At 40.5% G+C, this 16766-nt stretch overlaps 1 protein-coding gene across 2 annotated transcripts in view; it reads left to right on the top strand.

Moving 5' to 3' along the window:
* The window catches only part of EZR (ezrin), a 705905-nt gene that overhangs the window by 664977 nt on the left and 24162 nt on the right, over positions 1–16766 (top strand). For both annotated transcript variants that reach the window (XM_075064085.1, XM_032793255.2), the window contains exon 3: positions 10134–10217. In XM_075064085.1, the coding sequence (XP_074920186.1) occupies positions 10134–10217 (84 nt within the window). The remainder of the gene's footprint in view (positions 1–10133; positions 10218–16766) is intronic.

Raw genomic sequence — 16766 nt, 5'->3', positions numbered from 1 at the left:
AGATGTCTTGAGTTTAGTGGCCCTTAATGAGGGATTAATAAGCCAACAAACTGGCCCTGCAAGGTGTAACAGTTGCAAGGAGTCTGGAACCCATTCCTGAAAAACACAACGAAAATACTCAGTGATGAGTGTAGTAGATAATAGCGTAAATGCTGTTTTAACAATAAGCTGCATTTTATGCTTTATAGCATTTTTATTTCAAAATCTGTGACTTTAAGAGGTCATCTAGATTGCTAAGGACCTAATCCTACAAAGAGAATATGTGGCTGGAAATCAGCGTGGAGTTCCATTTCCTTCATTGGGGTCCTGTGCAGCTACAGGCATCTGCCTCTACTGTTCTCTCTCTGCAACTTCTGAACATTGGGCCTTATCTAAATACAAGTTGTACCAATTTAAATGTGTTTAGAACTGACGTAGTCAAATTAGTGTAACCCCTCCTAGTATGGATGTTCTCGAATAATATCGAATTAAAAATCTATTTAGAAGTGTCCACACAATCAGATTTGCATAGAATTTTAACTACCCAGTTTCTAAACCTAGTTAGTTGAATCAGTATGACTCTTGTGTGTACAGTGAGGCCTCTTTTCTTTAGTACAGGGGTGGGGAACCTTTTTTATATCAGGGGCCGTTGACCCACAGAAAAAATCAGTCATGGGCCACACACAGCCCTGGGAGTAGTGGTGCAAGCTCTGGAGGTGGGACTGAGGATGAAGGGTTTGGAGTGCAGGAGGGGTCTTGGAGCTGGGGCAGGGGGTTGGGGTGCAGGAGGAGATTTGGGGTATAGGCTCCAGGAGGGAGTTTGGATTTGGGAGGGGACAGGGGGGTTGGGATGGGGATGCGGGGTCTAGGAGGTTAGATTGCAGAAGGGGATTCCGACCTGGGGCAGGGGGTTAGAGGTGCAAGCTCTGTCTGGGTGGCACTTACCTCAGGCAGCTCCCAGTTGGTGGTGCAGTGGGGCTAAGGCAGGCTCCCTGCCTGCCCTGGCTCTGCGCTGCTCCCAGATGTGGCTGCCATGTCCAGCTCCTAGGCAGAGGTGCCCCCACTCAGAGGCGCTGCCCGTGAATCTCTCATTGGCCACAGTTCCTGGCCAATGGAAGCTGTGGAGGCAGGGGCAGCATGTGGAGCTTCCCCTAGGTGCAAGGCCTATCAGGGCTGCATGGACGTGCTGGCTACTTCCGGGAGCTGCATGGAGTCGGCAGGACTTCTAACAGCCTGGCAAACCAGCGCTCGTGGCTCCAGCCCTGCAGAGGGGTGGACTGAGCTTCAGTGCTTCTGTCCTGTGGTGCGGAGACTAGCTGTGGACCAGATGAAATTAAGCAGTGGGCCAAATCCAGCTATGTTCATGAGCTCCCAGTGTTCTACAGTCCTCTGATATATTGTGAACTCTCAGCTTTCTCTATCTTTAGGCCAGCAGATGCACATCTTATTAGCCATTTTTCAGTCCATACTGGACATATTCTTCTTATTGCTATCACCAAATGTTTAAAAATCATGGGTTGGACCCAAAAGATTAGCCTAACAATACTTATTTTAAAAAAAAATCTGAGGTTTGCTTGCCTTTAGGGTTCATGTTTTCAAGCTTTTTCTGTGCATCCGTGAGGGCTAAAAATTACATTTTTAAAAATCAAAGCTGAGATTCTTCCATAATAACTTGTTTCCAAAAGCTGGGGCTGTATTTAAAATATCAGCTCAAGACTTGTGACAAAATTGATTCTCACTTCTGTACTTTTGGTCCTGAACCAATCAACACTAATAATACATGAATGTCAGTAGAGGGGAGTCCCCCCTTTCAGTGCCTTTCCTGATATTTTGTAACATGAAAGCACTACTGCTAATAGCAGATATTTACCAATAGCTCTTTCTGTAAACAGGTCTAGTTGCTAAGGCCGAAGTGAGATTACCACCTCTAAAGACTAGTTCAGATCTGAGAGGGCAATTTTACCGTATGGTTCTATGCCCAGATACTTCTTATATCAAAGACTGTAGGAATTATTTGTGTATTGGGAGGGCAGAAATTAGACTTCTGTCATGTTGTGCTAGAGATGAGAATTTTGCTACTGAAAGAGCAGAAGTTTTCTTACGTTTGTAATGCATAATGGGGGCACATTTGCATGGCTTGCACACTCTCCATCTTATTGCAACCATAATATTTTTTAATTGCCTGTGTTTTAAATGTAGCTTAAAACACTAAAAGAAAATGCTAAGGAAAGCAGTACTTAACCTCACTGGATAAGGAATAGTAAAGACTAGAATTTCTGACCACAAGGAAGATAGAGTTAACAGATGACTTGTTCTGAATAGTTCAGTCTTTAGAGTAAAACCTAGGGCTGTCAATTAATCAGAGTTAACTCACATGGTTAACTCAAAAAATTAATCGTGATTAATTGCACTGTTAATAGAATACCAATTGAAATTAAGTATTTTTGGATGTTTTTCTACATTTTCAATATTGATTTCAATTACAATACAGAATACAAAGTTCACAGTGCTCACTTTATATTGTTTTTGATTACAAGTATATGCACTGTAAAAGTGATAAAAAAAATAGTATTTTTCAATTCATCTCATACAAGTACTGAAATGCAATAGCTTTATTGTGAAAGTGTAACTTACAAATGCAAATTTTTTGTTACATAACTGCATTCAAAAACAAAACAAAATCTCAAACTTTAGAGCCTACAAGTCCACTCAGTCCTACTTCTCATTCAGCCAATTGCTAAGACAAATAAGTTTGTTTACATTGACAAGAGATCCTGCTGCCTGCTTCTTATTTACAATGTCACCTGAAAGTGAGAACAGGCGTTTGCGTGGCACTTTTGTAACTGGTGCTGCAAGCTATTTACATACCAGATATGCTAAACATTCATATGTCCTTTCACGCTTCAGCCACTATTCCAGAGGACATGCTTCCATGCTGCTGATGCTAATTTAAAAAAAAGAAAGCATCAATTACATTTGTGATTGTACTCTTTGGGGTAGAATTGTATGTCTCCTGCTCTGTTTCACCCGCATTCTCCATATATTTCATATTATAGCAGTCTTGGATGGTGACCCAGCATATGTTTGTTTTAAGAACACTTTCACAGCAGATTTGACAAAACTCAGAGAATGTACTGATGTGAGATTTCTAAAAATAGCTACAGCACTTGACCCAAGGTTTAAGACTCTGAAGTGCCTTCCAAAATCTGAGAGGGATGAGGTGTGGAGCATGCTTTCAGAAGTCTTAAAAGAGCAACATTCTGATGCGGAAACTATAGAACCCAAACCACCAAAAAAGAAAATGAACCTTCTGCTGGTGGCATCTGACTCGGATGATGAAAATGAACATGCATCAGTTCTCACTGCTTTAGATCATTATCAAGCAGAACCCTTCTTCAGCATGGACGCAAGTATACTGGAATGGTGGTTGAAGCATGAAGGGACATGAATCTTTAACACATCTCACACGTAAGTATCTTACAACATCAACTACAACAGTGCCATGCAAATGCCTGTTCTCACTTTCAGGTGACATGGTAAACAAGAAGCGGGCAGCATTATCTCCTGTAACCAACCTGGTATGTCTGAGTGATTGACAGACCAAGAAGTAGGACTGAGTGGACTTTGTTTTATTTTTTGAATGCAGGTTTTTTTGTACATAATTCTACATTTGTAAGTTCAACTTTCATGATAGAGATTGCATGACTGTACTTGTATGAGGTGAATTGAAACTTTTTTTACAGTGCAAATATTTGTAATCAAAAATATAGTGAGCACTGTGCACTTTGTATTCTGTGTTGTAATTTAAATTAATATATTTGAAAATGTAGTAAAATCCCAAAATATTTAAATAATGGTATTCTATTGTTTAACAGAGCAGCTAATCACAATTAGTTTTTTTTAATCTCTTATCAGTTTTTACTAGGGCTGTCAAGTCCTTCCCATCATCTGACAAGGAGTTGCTCTGTATAATGTACTTATGTTTTACTGGTGGTTAAACTATTGCCCTGTATCCTATGGAATTTACTGCTGAAGGAAAGAAATAAGTGTGTTGCCTAACTTTATGGTCTTGTAATTTATAAAATCAAAGTGTTTCGAATGTAAAGTATCTCATGCATCAGAGTGTAAGATGACTATTAGTGTGGATTTTTTGGTTGGTTGGTTTTTTCCTCCTCCCCTCTGGGTACAGCATACAACAATTGGCTGTACAGTGGTTAAACTGGCCCAATTTTAAGATGGGTGTCTTCTTGGAATTAACTGTGGCCAGAAATAGGCAAATAGAAGAGATGGATCATACCACTGATTGTGTTGCAGGATTTATGGGAATTTTTTCATACAAATTCCTTTTTAAAATTGAACTTGAGTGTAACACCCTTCTGTTAAAAGATGATATCTTGCCCTAGGATATGGCTTTTTAAAAAAACAAAACATTAATGCTTTATAAGACGCTTATGATTAACAGGTTACCTGGAAAACAAAAGGATCCTATTGAAACTACCACAGCTTCTATTACAAGATTTACTTCTAAATAGGGCCCTATGAAATTCATGGCCATAAAAAATGCGTCATGGACCATGAAATCTGGTCTCCCTTCATGAAATCTAGTCTTTAACCTATACTACATAGATTTCATGGGGGAAACCAGCAAATTGTGGATCCTGACCCAAAAGGGAGTTGCAGGGGGATTGTGGTATTGCCACCCTTACTTCTGTGCTGCCTTCAAGGCTGGGTGGCCGGAGAGCTGCAGCTGTAGCCAAGCGCTGAAGGCAGCGCCCCCCCCGCAGCAGCACAGATGTGAGAGTGCAGTACCACACTGTGCCACCCTTATTTCTGTGCTGCTACCTTCAGAGCTGGGCAGCCAGAGAGCAGCGGCTGCTTACGAAGGGCCCAGCTCTCCGGGCAGAATTAAGGGTGGCAATACCATACCACAACTTCTGTGTTGCTGCTGGCAGCAGCTCTGTCATCAGAGCTAGGCTCCCAGCCAGCAGCCGTTGCTCTCCAGCTGCCCAGCTCTGAAGTAAGAGTAGCAATACTGGAACCCCCCACCCCAATAACCTCACAATACCCCTTGTCTCCCCCCCCCCCACCACCAGTCCTCACAACTCCTTTTTGGGTCAGGACCCCTACAATTACAACACTGTGAAATTTTAGATTTAAATAGCTGAGATTGTGAAATTTACGATTTTTAAAATCCTATGACCATGATATTGATCAAAATGGACCTTGAATTTGGTAGGGCCCTACTTAAAAAGATACTGCTGATCTGAAACTGGATTAAGTAGGTAGGAACAGAACAGCCTTATTTATGGGTGGGCCTGAATGAAACCTTTCTTCATACTTCCACTTTTCTGTCCCAATAACAAGTAGGTTGTTCAGAGCAGACATTGTTCAAGTCTAAATCATAGGCCTAGTATTCCATAGTCCAGTAGATGAGGCTTGTAAAAGCTGATCTTAAACCTGAACAGTTTTACTCAAGGCTGGGTGTAAACTTATTTTATGATCATGCTGAAAAGCTAAGAGAAGAGATGATTATATAGTTCATCACTTGCACAGTTCTCTCTGGCTCTGGGATGGGGTGTGTTCATTCTCCTCATCTTTTCCACTCCGAGCGCACACGAGTGTCTCTGCACAGACCAGGCCATGTGTTTTAGGGGTGTGGTTTTTTTTGTTTTTAACTTCTATATATGAAAACACAACACAAAATATTTAATACATTTGTTTAAGGCCCTGATCCTGTAAACATAAATACATATATATGTATATGTAACATATAATGCCTACTTAATTCTATGCATGTGAATAACCTACTCAATGTGCGTAAGTGTTTGCAGAATGGGGGCCTAAATGTGGAAAGACAGCGTCTTACTGTTTTAGCATTTGTATATGCTAAAATGTAAATATTTCAGACACTGTGTAGCGCACACATTATCTCTTCACTTGTCTGAGCTTGTACTATATTGGTGGGTTTTTCTCTTCGCTAAAGGCCAAATTTCAGTTTTGGGATAATGCCAAGATTTACTAGTGATGTCATAAATGGTGAGCTGTCGTGCTGTCATGCAGAGATGACTTCCCTTTGGAAGTCTCCCTCTTATGCATCAGGCTTCCTCCTTAACTCTCTTCTGCTGAGGTTTCTGTTGCTGATAGAGTACCAGTTTGTCTGCTCCCACCATAACATCTTCTCCAGTTGTCTGTACCTATGCAATTTAGATTGTCAGCCTGTTTGCTTTGTCTCTCATCTGTGGCCACTACTTTCTTATAGGCCTTGCTGATTACAGCTCTGGCATTGACTTCACCTTATGGGGGGTGGGAGAGGGAGGGAACGTTGTAATCCCTGACTCCTACCAAGGGTCTCAAGGAGGCTTAGACTCTAGTTACCTCCTTTTGTTACCTTGCCTCAGAGACCAAAAACTTGTACCATGTCTCGTGTGAATATCCCAGAATCAGCTTTTAGACGGACCACAGAGTTCTTGTTTAGAGTAAGGCTTATTGGGAGACAGGAAGTGCGGGGAGACCTCTTAGATGGAAGACTCTGTAGCCTTACCAGGAAGGCCACAGATCCTTGAAAGTACAGTGGACAACTGAAAGCATAATGTTTCTCTTTCTAGAGATCAACAAGGAGTCCTTGTCTGACCTTTTTGGCACTGACCGAGATCCAGGCCCCAGAGCCAAGTTCTTCCTTAGCTCTGCTGGCCGCATAGGCCTGGGCTACACTAGCGAAGGGTTCAAACTAAGGTACGCAACTTTGACTTCAGCTATGCAAATAGCGTAGCTGAAGTGTCTTAGTTCGACTTACTTGGCCGTCCTCACGGTGACGACTCCACTTACTCCTCCTGCCACGGTGGAGTACGGGCGTCGACTAGCGGATTGATTTATCACGTGCAGACAAGACACGATAAATCGATCCTCGATACATCAAACACTACCTGTTGATCCGGTGAGTAGTATAGACTTACCCTTAGTTGATCATGAACCTTTTTTGAAATGCACACTGAGAGGGTTCACTAACCTAGTCTGAGTCGCTTCATTGTCTCAGTCTAGGGAAAATTAATATTTGGATGAACCAGGAAGCCAGTCCAATACATGTTTAGCATTACGGTATAGCCCACTACAACAGAGAGCAGATAGTTTACGTGTTAACAGTTTTGCCCTATGTTTTTACAGGTAACCCCTGTTCAAACAACTAAAAATAAATGAGATGTGGGACCTTTATAAACAGTAGTTGATCGTGTGGCTGTTTCTGTAGCTTCTTAAAAATTAAGTATAACCAGGAGGATATCTCACTATTCGAGTACTTAATCTTTGATATCCTTTCAAACTAGGGAGCTAAAGAACTCTTAATATTCCCTCCACTCATACAGTAATGATGTGCTAGTTGCTACTAAAGCAAGAAGTGTATCTTGGTGTCAGTTGGAATGCCATGTATAGGAAGGCAGTAGGATTCATTTCTATAGTGGTAGGGAAAATATCCTTTCAGACTCCCTAAAATGTCTGCAAAAAATGTACTTTACCCCATAATGTGGCTTTCAGCCAAAGGTGTAAAGAATCTAAAGGAACTGCAGCTTTGTATTGTATGTAAGGATTAGGAATGTATGCATTCCTTAAAGGGTGTGGGGAGAGATTAGTATATAATATATTATCTGACTTTCCTGTGTTGCAGGGAATGGGCAAGAAGATTTCTTAATTGGCAGGGGTTAGATCTTCAAATCTTGGTCTTACCATTTCTAAATAGAGCTTTTTTTTTTTTCCAGCTTTCAGTGCCCCCCGCCCCCCCTCCCCTTAGGTACCCCAGCACACATTGATGAGTTGGAAAATCCTTCCCTTTTGATAGGAAGACTTTTTTTTTTTTTTTTTTTTTTTTTTTTTAAGCATGGAAATTGAGTACTGTCTCACATTTTAAAGCATTGCAGAATTCTGCAAATACTAAAGCTAGGATGGAAAAGAAGTTTTTATAAGAGTTTAGATTCAGTTGAAAAGAAATCTAGAACCTGCAAAATTCTCTCGTGCTTGACTGTTTTTAAACAATATCCTTTTATATGAACAAATCCTTAAAGGCACTGAGTCATCTAGCAGACAGCTTCTGGGGTTTGGCAGCTGTTGATTCTCCAATAAGTAAATAACTGAAAAGAAGGAATGAAGAGATTTTTTTTAATAACTTATTTTAATGACTCTTGGAGCCTATGTAACTCACTGAAAGTGTCTTATATTCCATTTTGTAATTAAATACATTAAAATTAGTATTGCCAATATTTTACAAGTATCAGAGGGGTAGCCATGTTAGTCTGGATCTGTAAAAACAGCAAAGAGTCTTGTGGCACCTTATAGACTAACAGACGTTTTGGAGCATGACGAAGTGGGTATTCACCCACGAAAGCTCATGCTCCAAAACATCTGTTAGTCTATAAAGTGTCACAGGACTCTTTGCTGCAATATTTTACAGTTGATGTAAGTGTAGTTTTGTATATAAATTATAATTTTCAAGGGTGGTCGCCAGTATCTACATTATTTTTAAGTAATGAAAGCTATTTAAACTTGAAACACTGTGCAAAAGGACAGATATTTCTCTTCTACCTCTTAATTCCAGTCTAAAAATATTTTTAAATGTCACTGGTATACAAGTTTCTCACCTATATCAGACTTTTCTGATCTGTTAGTTTTGTTTTCTGTAGTGTTACATTTGTAAAATGACGTGTCCATCTTTTCACCCTAAGGAGGAGGAAAAATATACCAAGCTGTACAATATGTAGCCAGTAAATAAAAAATATCCTTGCATTATTTTAGAAATGCAAATTATACAGGAAGCAAATGGTGGAACAGTGATTCTCAAACTTTTTTCATTTGCGGACCTCTAAAAAAAATTTTGAATGGCAGCAGGGGCCCCTTTGGAAATTAGATAGTCTGCAGACCCCAGGAACTGCAATTTGAGGACTTCAACAACTCAGACATAAGTTAGGGGGTTGTTATAAAAGTGGATGGGTGAGATTCTGTGGCCAGCATTGTGCAGGAGGTCAGACTAGATGATCATAATGGTCTCTTCTGACCTTAAAGTCTGAGTCTATGAACAAAGAAGGAAGAGGAGAGCATTGCATCACCTTTCCTTCATCTTGTGTAGCAAAACTGTCTCTGGTTTCAAGTTCTTGTTCTCACGGTTTATTACCTCTCCCTTACCAATATTTATGTTGCAACCCTGGGGGTGGAGGAAGGAGTCTTCCTGAGGAAAATACTTTTTAGGTGACAGTATTGTTGTATCAGACCTTCAGATAATCCTTTTCTGAGTTGCCATTACTGTGCTGCTCCTTATGATACTTCCTGCAGTCTTGGTTGCTGCTTTCCTGTTTTTGTTTTGTTTTTTTTTAATTAATAGACAATTTCTTTGTTACTAGTAGAATATCTCTAGTGTTCTGCATACAGTACTAACCTTTCTATTTTATACACTTGATCACCTTTCTCCTTTTGCCTTTGAAATAAACACAATCAGATTTATTATTAAAATATTTGTTCCACAGTGTTCTTAAACCTCCCTTAATGCCTTGTTACATGCTCAGTAGATCAGTTATAAGCATAATAATTGATGTTTATTGGATTAATACTGATTGGCTTGGAAGAATAATCAACTGCCTTTTACCTTTAAAACCTTATGTTAAATCTAGCTCTAGCGTAAAGGGGAGCTGAATTTAAACTACTAAATTTAATTTGGTCATTATGACATTCTTTTAGGATTAAGGGGTGTTTTAAATGCAGTGTGCAGTCCTTGCTCACCATGTGCTGTGGTCAGAAGCAATCAACACTAAAATGCTTTCTCATTTAACCAGAAGTCCAATCTAATTCCAAGCTGAGTAACACAACCTGTGGAGCAATCTGGATAAGTCAGTGCCCTTAATTAACTTTGTCTATGTTATCACACAAAACTCTAATTCAGGAACACGCTAAAATGTAAATAGTCTCTTAAAAATAAAGAGAGAGCGAGAGACTGGAGCCATTGTTAATGCTCATCCTCAGTGAGGTGAAGATGCCTACGGTGCTTTTAAGAATTTTTTTTACTGGAAATAATGCTTTAAAACATGTACAGTACTGGTTCTATGAAATATACATATAGTTCACACTGGCTGTATGGTTTTTCAATATTTTTTAAATCACTGTACTTATTTTCTCTTCAGCTCAATGTTCGAGTTACCACTATGGATGCGGAGCTGGAGTTTGCCATCCAGCCCAACACTACAGGCAAACAGCTATTTGACCAGGTCAGTTGTGCATGTGTGTGTGAAACCATTTTAGATTGTACACTCTTCAGTCATGAACCATTTCTTTTCTGACTTTGTACAGGGACTATCAGAATGGGGTATTCTAAAGCCTGACTGTTGCCTTTGGACTTAACCACAATAAATAAGCAAAGATCCTTTAAAAAAAAATAAATAAATAAATTGGCCACTATTTTTTTATGTTCAAGATAACTGACAAACATACCATTTATTTGCTAAATATCCACCAGTGCATTCACTCAGCCTTTACCGCTCTTGATATTTGCCTTATTCTCTCCAGCAGAGACCATCATGGGTTGTCCTCTCAGTATGGTGAACACAATAAACACAAATTTGTGAACATAATCACTCCCCTAATGAGCCTCTGCTAGAACTCAGTGCACTTTCTGTGAGGTTGCATTATCTTACGAAATTACTCAGACATTTTAATAATTATTAATCTCACTCTGAGACTTTAAATATTGAGCATCTGTCCCTGCTAGGGGATTACAAAGGGAAGGAGACAATAACAGCCTGGAATGAAGGGGCAATGGTAATGACTTTAATGGCTTATATTCCAAAGGGTATATGAGAGGGTGATTAGTATCCCCGGGGTCCACATTTCTCTAGTGAAGCCCATTTCCAAGTGATTATGAATCTTTCCGTTTATAATGAGTTCCATTCTCTGGGTGCCAGAGGTATAGTAGAGTGTGCCAGAAAGGTTTCACTGTGCCACCTTGCTGGTTTCTTCCATTGCTGATGTGCTGTCCTGTAAAGAATGAGCTGTTTAAAACTCTTTCATGTGGGTAATGTCTTGTCTAGATTAGTGACTTTTGTCCTTCTACTGATGTAGAAGGACATACTGTAGAATGAGCCCTGAGCTACAGTACACTATTAGATCAACATAGGGCAGCTTATGTCAACCTAACTATATCATTGTACACACTACAGCCTTGCTCCCTCCAATATAAGTGCCCTTCTACACTAACATAATAGGGCCTTGTCTACACCACAAAGTTTTGTCAGCAAAAGTTATTCCGCTTTAATTAAAACTGCTGTTGCATGTCCACACTATTGGCAGAGGGCATCCTCACTAGCAGTTCTTGCATTTGACACAGAGCAGTGCACTTTGGTAGCTATCCCATTGTGCAACTGGCTGCAGGGTGCTTTGGGAAGGGTTTGCAATGCCTCATGGGGCATGTATAGCATCATGTGATGCAGGTTTCTCCAGGGACATCCTACTAGGTTGAAAAAGCCGTTGACAACTGAAGTGTGTGTGGGGAGGGAGAGGAGAGCGGTGTGTCTGGGGTGGGGGAGACAGCAGGCTGACCGACTTATCCTGAGGCAGAGGGAGAGGGAGAGGGACACTTCCCCCCACATTGGACCCTGGTGGCACAGCAGTCTCTCCCAAAGCAGCTCGCTCTGCCTGCTTGTCTGTGGTACTGTGATTCCCTCAGTTCTCCCACAGCCTCCTCAGCTCCGCATCCTGAGCAGGCAGCTCTGTGAGCTCTCAGTGTGAGGGATGTCAAAGCAGCACAGCAGTGTCTCCCCCCGCTGGCCCCCATCCCTTCCCCACCAATGCAGGGCAGAATAGGAGCATACCATGTTAACTATTCGCTTTTTGTTCTCAAAATGGAGCTGCATGCTCAGCTGTCAGATACTTCAGGTAGCTTTGAAAGGGGAGGCGCTCATGCCTGCAGGCTAGCAGAGATCAAAACAGTGAGCAGAGCGGTTACAGCAGGCATTATGGTATACTGGTGCAAGCCACTTATGTGAACAAAACAAACAGCAGTGTCTACTCTGATGCTTTGTCACTTTGACTTTGCTGCAAAAAGCTTTATGCCTCTCGTTGACGTGGTTTTATTTTGTTGGAAAAACAGCAGAGTTTTGCCACCAAAAGTAGCTTTGTAGTGTGTACGTCTCTCCTGTTTTGTTAGCAAAAGGCAGCTTTTGCCAACAAAACTTTAGTGTAGACAAGGCCTAACTCTACCTCCATGAGAGGCGTAGGGCTTATATTAGTATAGTTAGGGTGACAGTGTCCATGTGGATGCTGCTTTACTTATGTCAGCTGTTGGCTGTCTGTCTTGTCAATTTCACGGCTCCAGGCTAGAGCTGTGAAATTGACAAGAAAATCTTCCTCCCTCCAAGGTCCTGGCTCCGCACTCCACACCAGAGCACAAGTGCTGCCTAGGCTCCCCACACTGTCCGTTTTAGGTTGGTGGAATGTGCACTACTGACAGAAGGAGAGTAGTGTGGATATGAACGCCACAGTAATTACTGCAGTGACTGTAAGTCAACCTAATATAGGTCTACATGACAATATCAGGGTTGTGTGTTAAGGAGAATTCTTTTAATAACTGAATATACAGTAGAACATCAGTTATGAACACCAGAGTTACAAACTGACCGGTCAATCACATTAGCTCATTTGGAATCGAAAGTATGCAATCAGGCAGCAGCAGAGATGGAAATAAAAAAGCGAATACAGTACGTTGTTAAATGTAAACTACTAAAAAAAGGAAAAGTTTTTTAAAAAAATAGATTTCACAAGGTAAGGAAAGGTTTCTGTGCTTGTTTCATTTAAATTAAGATGGTTAAAAGCAGCATTTTTCTTCTGCACAGTGAAGTTGTATTAAGTCAATGTTTGGTTGTAAACTTTTGAAAGAACATCCATAACCTTTTGTTCAGAGTTACAGCCTCCATTGCCAATGTGTTTGTAACTCTGAAGTTCTACTGTTTATATAAATAAGATGAACATGCTTACTTCTATCAGGTATCTTTTTAAATATCTGGGTTAAAATATTGCACACATGAATTGCAGTAATACCTTGGACTTCTACAGTAACACCTCTTGATTCAAGTCTTAAGGCAATTGCCAAAGGCAGGTATTATCACCATATTGTACAGATGGGGAAGCAAGGAAGAAACTGAGGGACAGATGTTATGAGTTGGCTGCAGAGTAACAGGACCCCTGAAGAGTCAGGCATTTTGCATAGTAAGTGTAACCGCTTTTTACAGGGCATATCCACCCTGTGCATTAGGACAAAGCAAAGAGGCTGGCCATTGGTGTCAGTGGGTTCTTCAAGACACAAAGGTCTTAGGGACTGAAGAACATGGGCAGCCAAACTGTTTTCTCTTGCTGTTGCTCCGAGGATATGCTTAAAAGAAACAGCATGAGCTCATCTCTGATGTCACTAGTGGGAGGTGGGACTGCTATGGCTCAGAACAAGGCAATGATTGGATTGAGGCAAGTGGCATTTTTGTAAACCTTACCTTCTTTTTGCGCATGTAATACCCAAGAGTTCTTATTGATTGGGTAGAACAGAAATAGGCCAAGAATGGCCTAATCTATCCGAGGCTTGCTTTTCACAAAGACCTAGCTGTACTTCTGTATATTTGAGAGATGAATTCACAGCTCTAGCTTGAAGGAGAACTTCTTTGTAATCATAAAGACTCCTGTATGCCAACAGAGCATTAATATTGCCTGGAAAGAGACTAAAACTGTACACAAAAATGGCAAGATTAGCTTAACGTCTCTTAGAAAATGTTGAATGAGTTGGGTCAAACAGTTTTTCTTTGCTCCTCTACTGGTCCTTTTAACAAAAGGCTGTGTAGTCTGTCTTTCAGCTTAAGTAGGCAGAACTGGCTGAATAGCATGCATTCTTTGTACAAATGTTGTCAACACACTTTGAATGACATTTCAGACGAGCTGGCCAGAGCCAACTCAGTCTTGTGGGAACTGTGCGGATTCCCTTTTTATAGAAAAGATAGTCTGAGTAGCTTTTGTTCTGGTCTGACTTGCAGTCGCTGCTGTACTTGAAAGCTAACTTGCAATATCGCATTTTATTGTAAGAATGACGCAGTTTTAATTTCTTTTGATCACTACAGACCTGGGCTAGATTTGAAATCTATAGACTGTTTGACAAATCTCCAATAAAATAACTTTTAATTGAAGCAGCATTTAGTTGTATGACCTAGCTACAGTAACTACCCATAGATCTGGCTTGATTTGCTACCCAGAGAATAGAGGAGGGTTGCAGCAGGAAGGGGGAGAATGTATTTACTTCAATCTTTCAGGGTATAACTTTCAAAAGTTCCAAAGTCTGACTTTCAAAAATGATTTAGGAACTACTGAAAAATCTTATCCTCAATCTTTAGTGTTGCCTGCTATAGGTGCAAGTCAAATATTTCAGGCAGAAGTGATTTGTTTTAAGATGCTTCAAGTATCTAACTCTGTATTTCAAGATGGTATATCCATAGAAATACAATCAAGCGAGGTGGTGGTATACTAAATATAGCTAGCTTTTGCATAAATGGCAGAAAAGTCTCAAGATTTCTTAGCTACAATTGGACTTTGATGTGAAAAATGATAAGCTTGAAACAAGTTTAAAAAATAACAGGAGTGGCAAAGTAGTGTTGGCTGCTACCTCTTAAAATGACTTACCGCATCTACCAAAATTCCTAGGAGTACCTTTCTCTCCCACGCCTGCCTACTGTTCTTTTTAACAGTCTTCCATATGACTGGGACAAAATACCAATGAAATAGTATGCTGGGACAGAAAACTCTTTAATCTGACATGGTCTTGCAGTGTCCCTTGCTGGAAAAGTAGCAAGGTCTTGCAAATCTCACACTGAAATGAGGGAAATTAAAAATAAGTGTCTGCTTTGGATTACGTTAACATACATTCTCCATAGACACATGGACCTCCCCAGCCCTCTCAGCATTTACCCCAATATAGAACAAGGTCTTGAGAAGATCTCATTTAAAGTCTCATATATCCCATCATGATACTCTGTTCCAGCAACTCTTCGCATCTCTCATTAAACAATTAAAAAGAACAAGAGTTGGGGATCAGTTCCCCCTCAGAAACCAGTTAACTCTGGCTGCAGGTGAACAGCAAAACTCAGCTATGTGTAATTGAAAAGCTGCATTGAGAGATTGTTGGGTTTTTATGTTTTGAAGGGGTGGGGTTGAAACTTAAACTGATCTTTATTTTAAAACGCCCACACCTGAATCTTTTCTGGTTCCTGAGGCACTCTGCTCTGTGACAATAGCTGCTGTACAGAATAAAGCTATAGTCTACCAACATCTTGCCATAGTCCATGCAGAAGTTGGCTCTCAAGGACTCCCCAACAGCACAATGTAAGGGGCAATTGTAACAAGGCAATGACTAGAAGCAGGCTTTCTATATGAATTAAGAAAAAGAAAGTTAGTATTTATTTTTTAAAAATCTATAATAAACTACAGTAAAGGGATATCATCCTCTTAAAACCTTCAGACTGTGTGTATGGTGTGATGGGGGTTTACCTTATGCTGTAGCAAGTGACAGCTAAGATTAGAGAGAGATTATTTTCCTGCTCTTTCATTTTGTTGACTTTGCATTCTGTGTGTAGAAACAGTGAAACTGACTAGGAACTTAAGACTTGCCAGACCCAGGATCCATCCAGTTGAGTATCCTGTCTCCAGTAGGGTCCAGCAACAGACGCCTTAGGGGAAGGGGCAAGAAACCCTACATTAGGCAGATGTGTGATCATCTCCCCCCCCACACACACACACTTACTTGTCCTAACCCCTAATAATTAGATTGGCTTAAATCCTGAAGGATGAGATTTAATATCACTACTCAGTCAGTCCATTATATGTGTGGGCCTTTGCCCAGCAATGGGAGACTTAAAAGGAAAGGTGACTGTGAACCCAGTTTTCATTACTAATGTACCAGCTTATTTCCATTTTAAGGTCACAGTCTGTGGACTGGCAGTAAATTTTTTCATGTATGTGTTTTAGGAAGTGTTTTGATTAGAGAGCATTTCTAGTCTGGCAAAAGCCACCACTTTATTGAACACATCTAACTTGGGCTGCAGAACCCTTGCTGCTGGTGATGTGAGTATGAAAGGAATCCGATAACTCCAGCTATGATATAGTCTTTCAGGACTGGCAATCAGAAGGCATCTTCATTTTGGGAGGCAGCACGCTTTATCTAGAAATCCACAGAGAGAATGGATTTTTCTCCCCGCCCCCATGTTTAAAATCACTGTCTGGAGCAGAATTGGACTTTAGGTAGTCTTCTGCTGAAAGGAGCCACAATGTATGCTATTCTCTCTAGTTACGCTGTCTGTATGTGTGTCTGTAAATACACCACATTCTAGAAGAGAAACAGATGTAGACCACTGTTTTTCTTTTTGGTAAACATTCTAAGTAGGACTTTGATATTGTTAAACTTACAGATTTCAAAAGACAAGGGAAAATATCTCTACCCTCTGATTAGAATGTAGAGCACTGGAAGTATTACATCAAATATTCATCTTAGTTGTCCTAGTTCATTACCCCAGTAGCCTATTTTCAGGCTTTCAAACATCAGTTGGTTTTCTGCTTGCAGTAATGGGAAGGGTTTGCCTATATGGGGGAAACTGATAGACTGTTGTTTATTCCACTGTTCAAAACAACTTCCCTATGTAGACAAGCCCAAACAAGCATGTAAATCTAAGGGCTGGTCTACACTACGGGGTAAAATCGATTTTAGATACGCAATTTCAGCTACGTGAATAACGTAG

This window comes from Chelonoidis abingdonii, chromosome 3 (genome assembly GCF_003597395.2).
Source record: "Chelonoidis abingdonii isolate Lonesome George chromosome 3, CheloAbing_2.0, whole genome shotgun sequence".
NCBI lineage: Eukaryota > Metazoa > Chordata > Testudines > Testudinidae > Chelonoidis > Chelonoidis abingdonii.
This window is presented reverse-complemented; position numbering and strand designations above follow the sequence as displayed.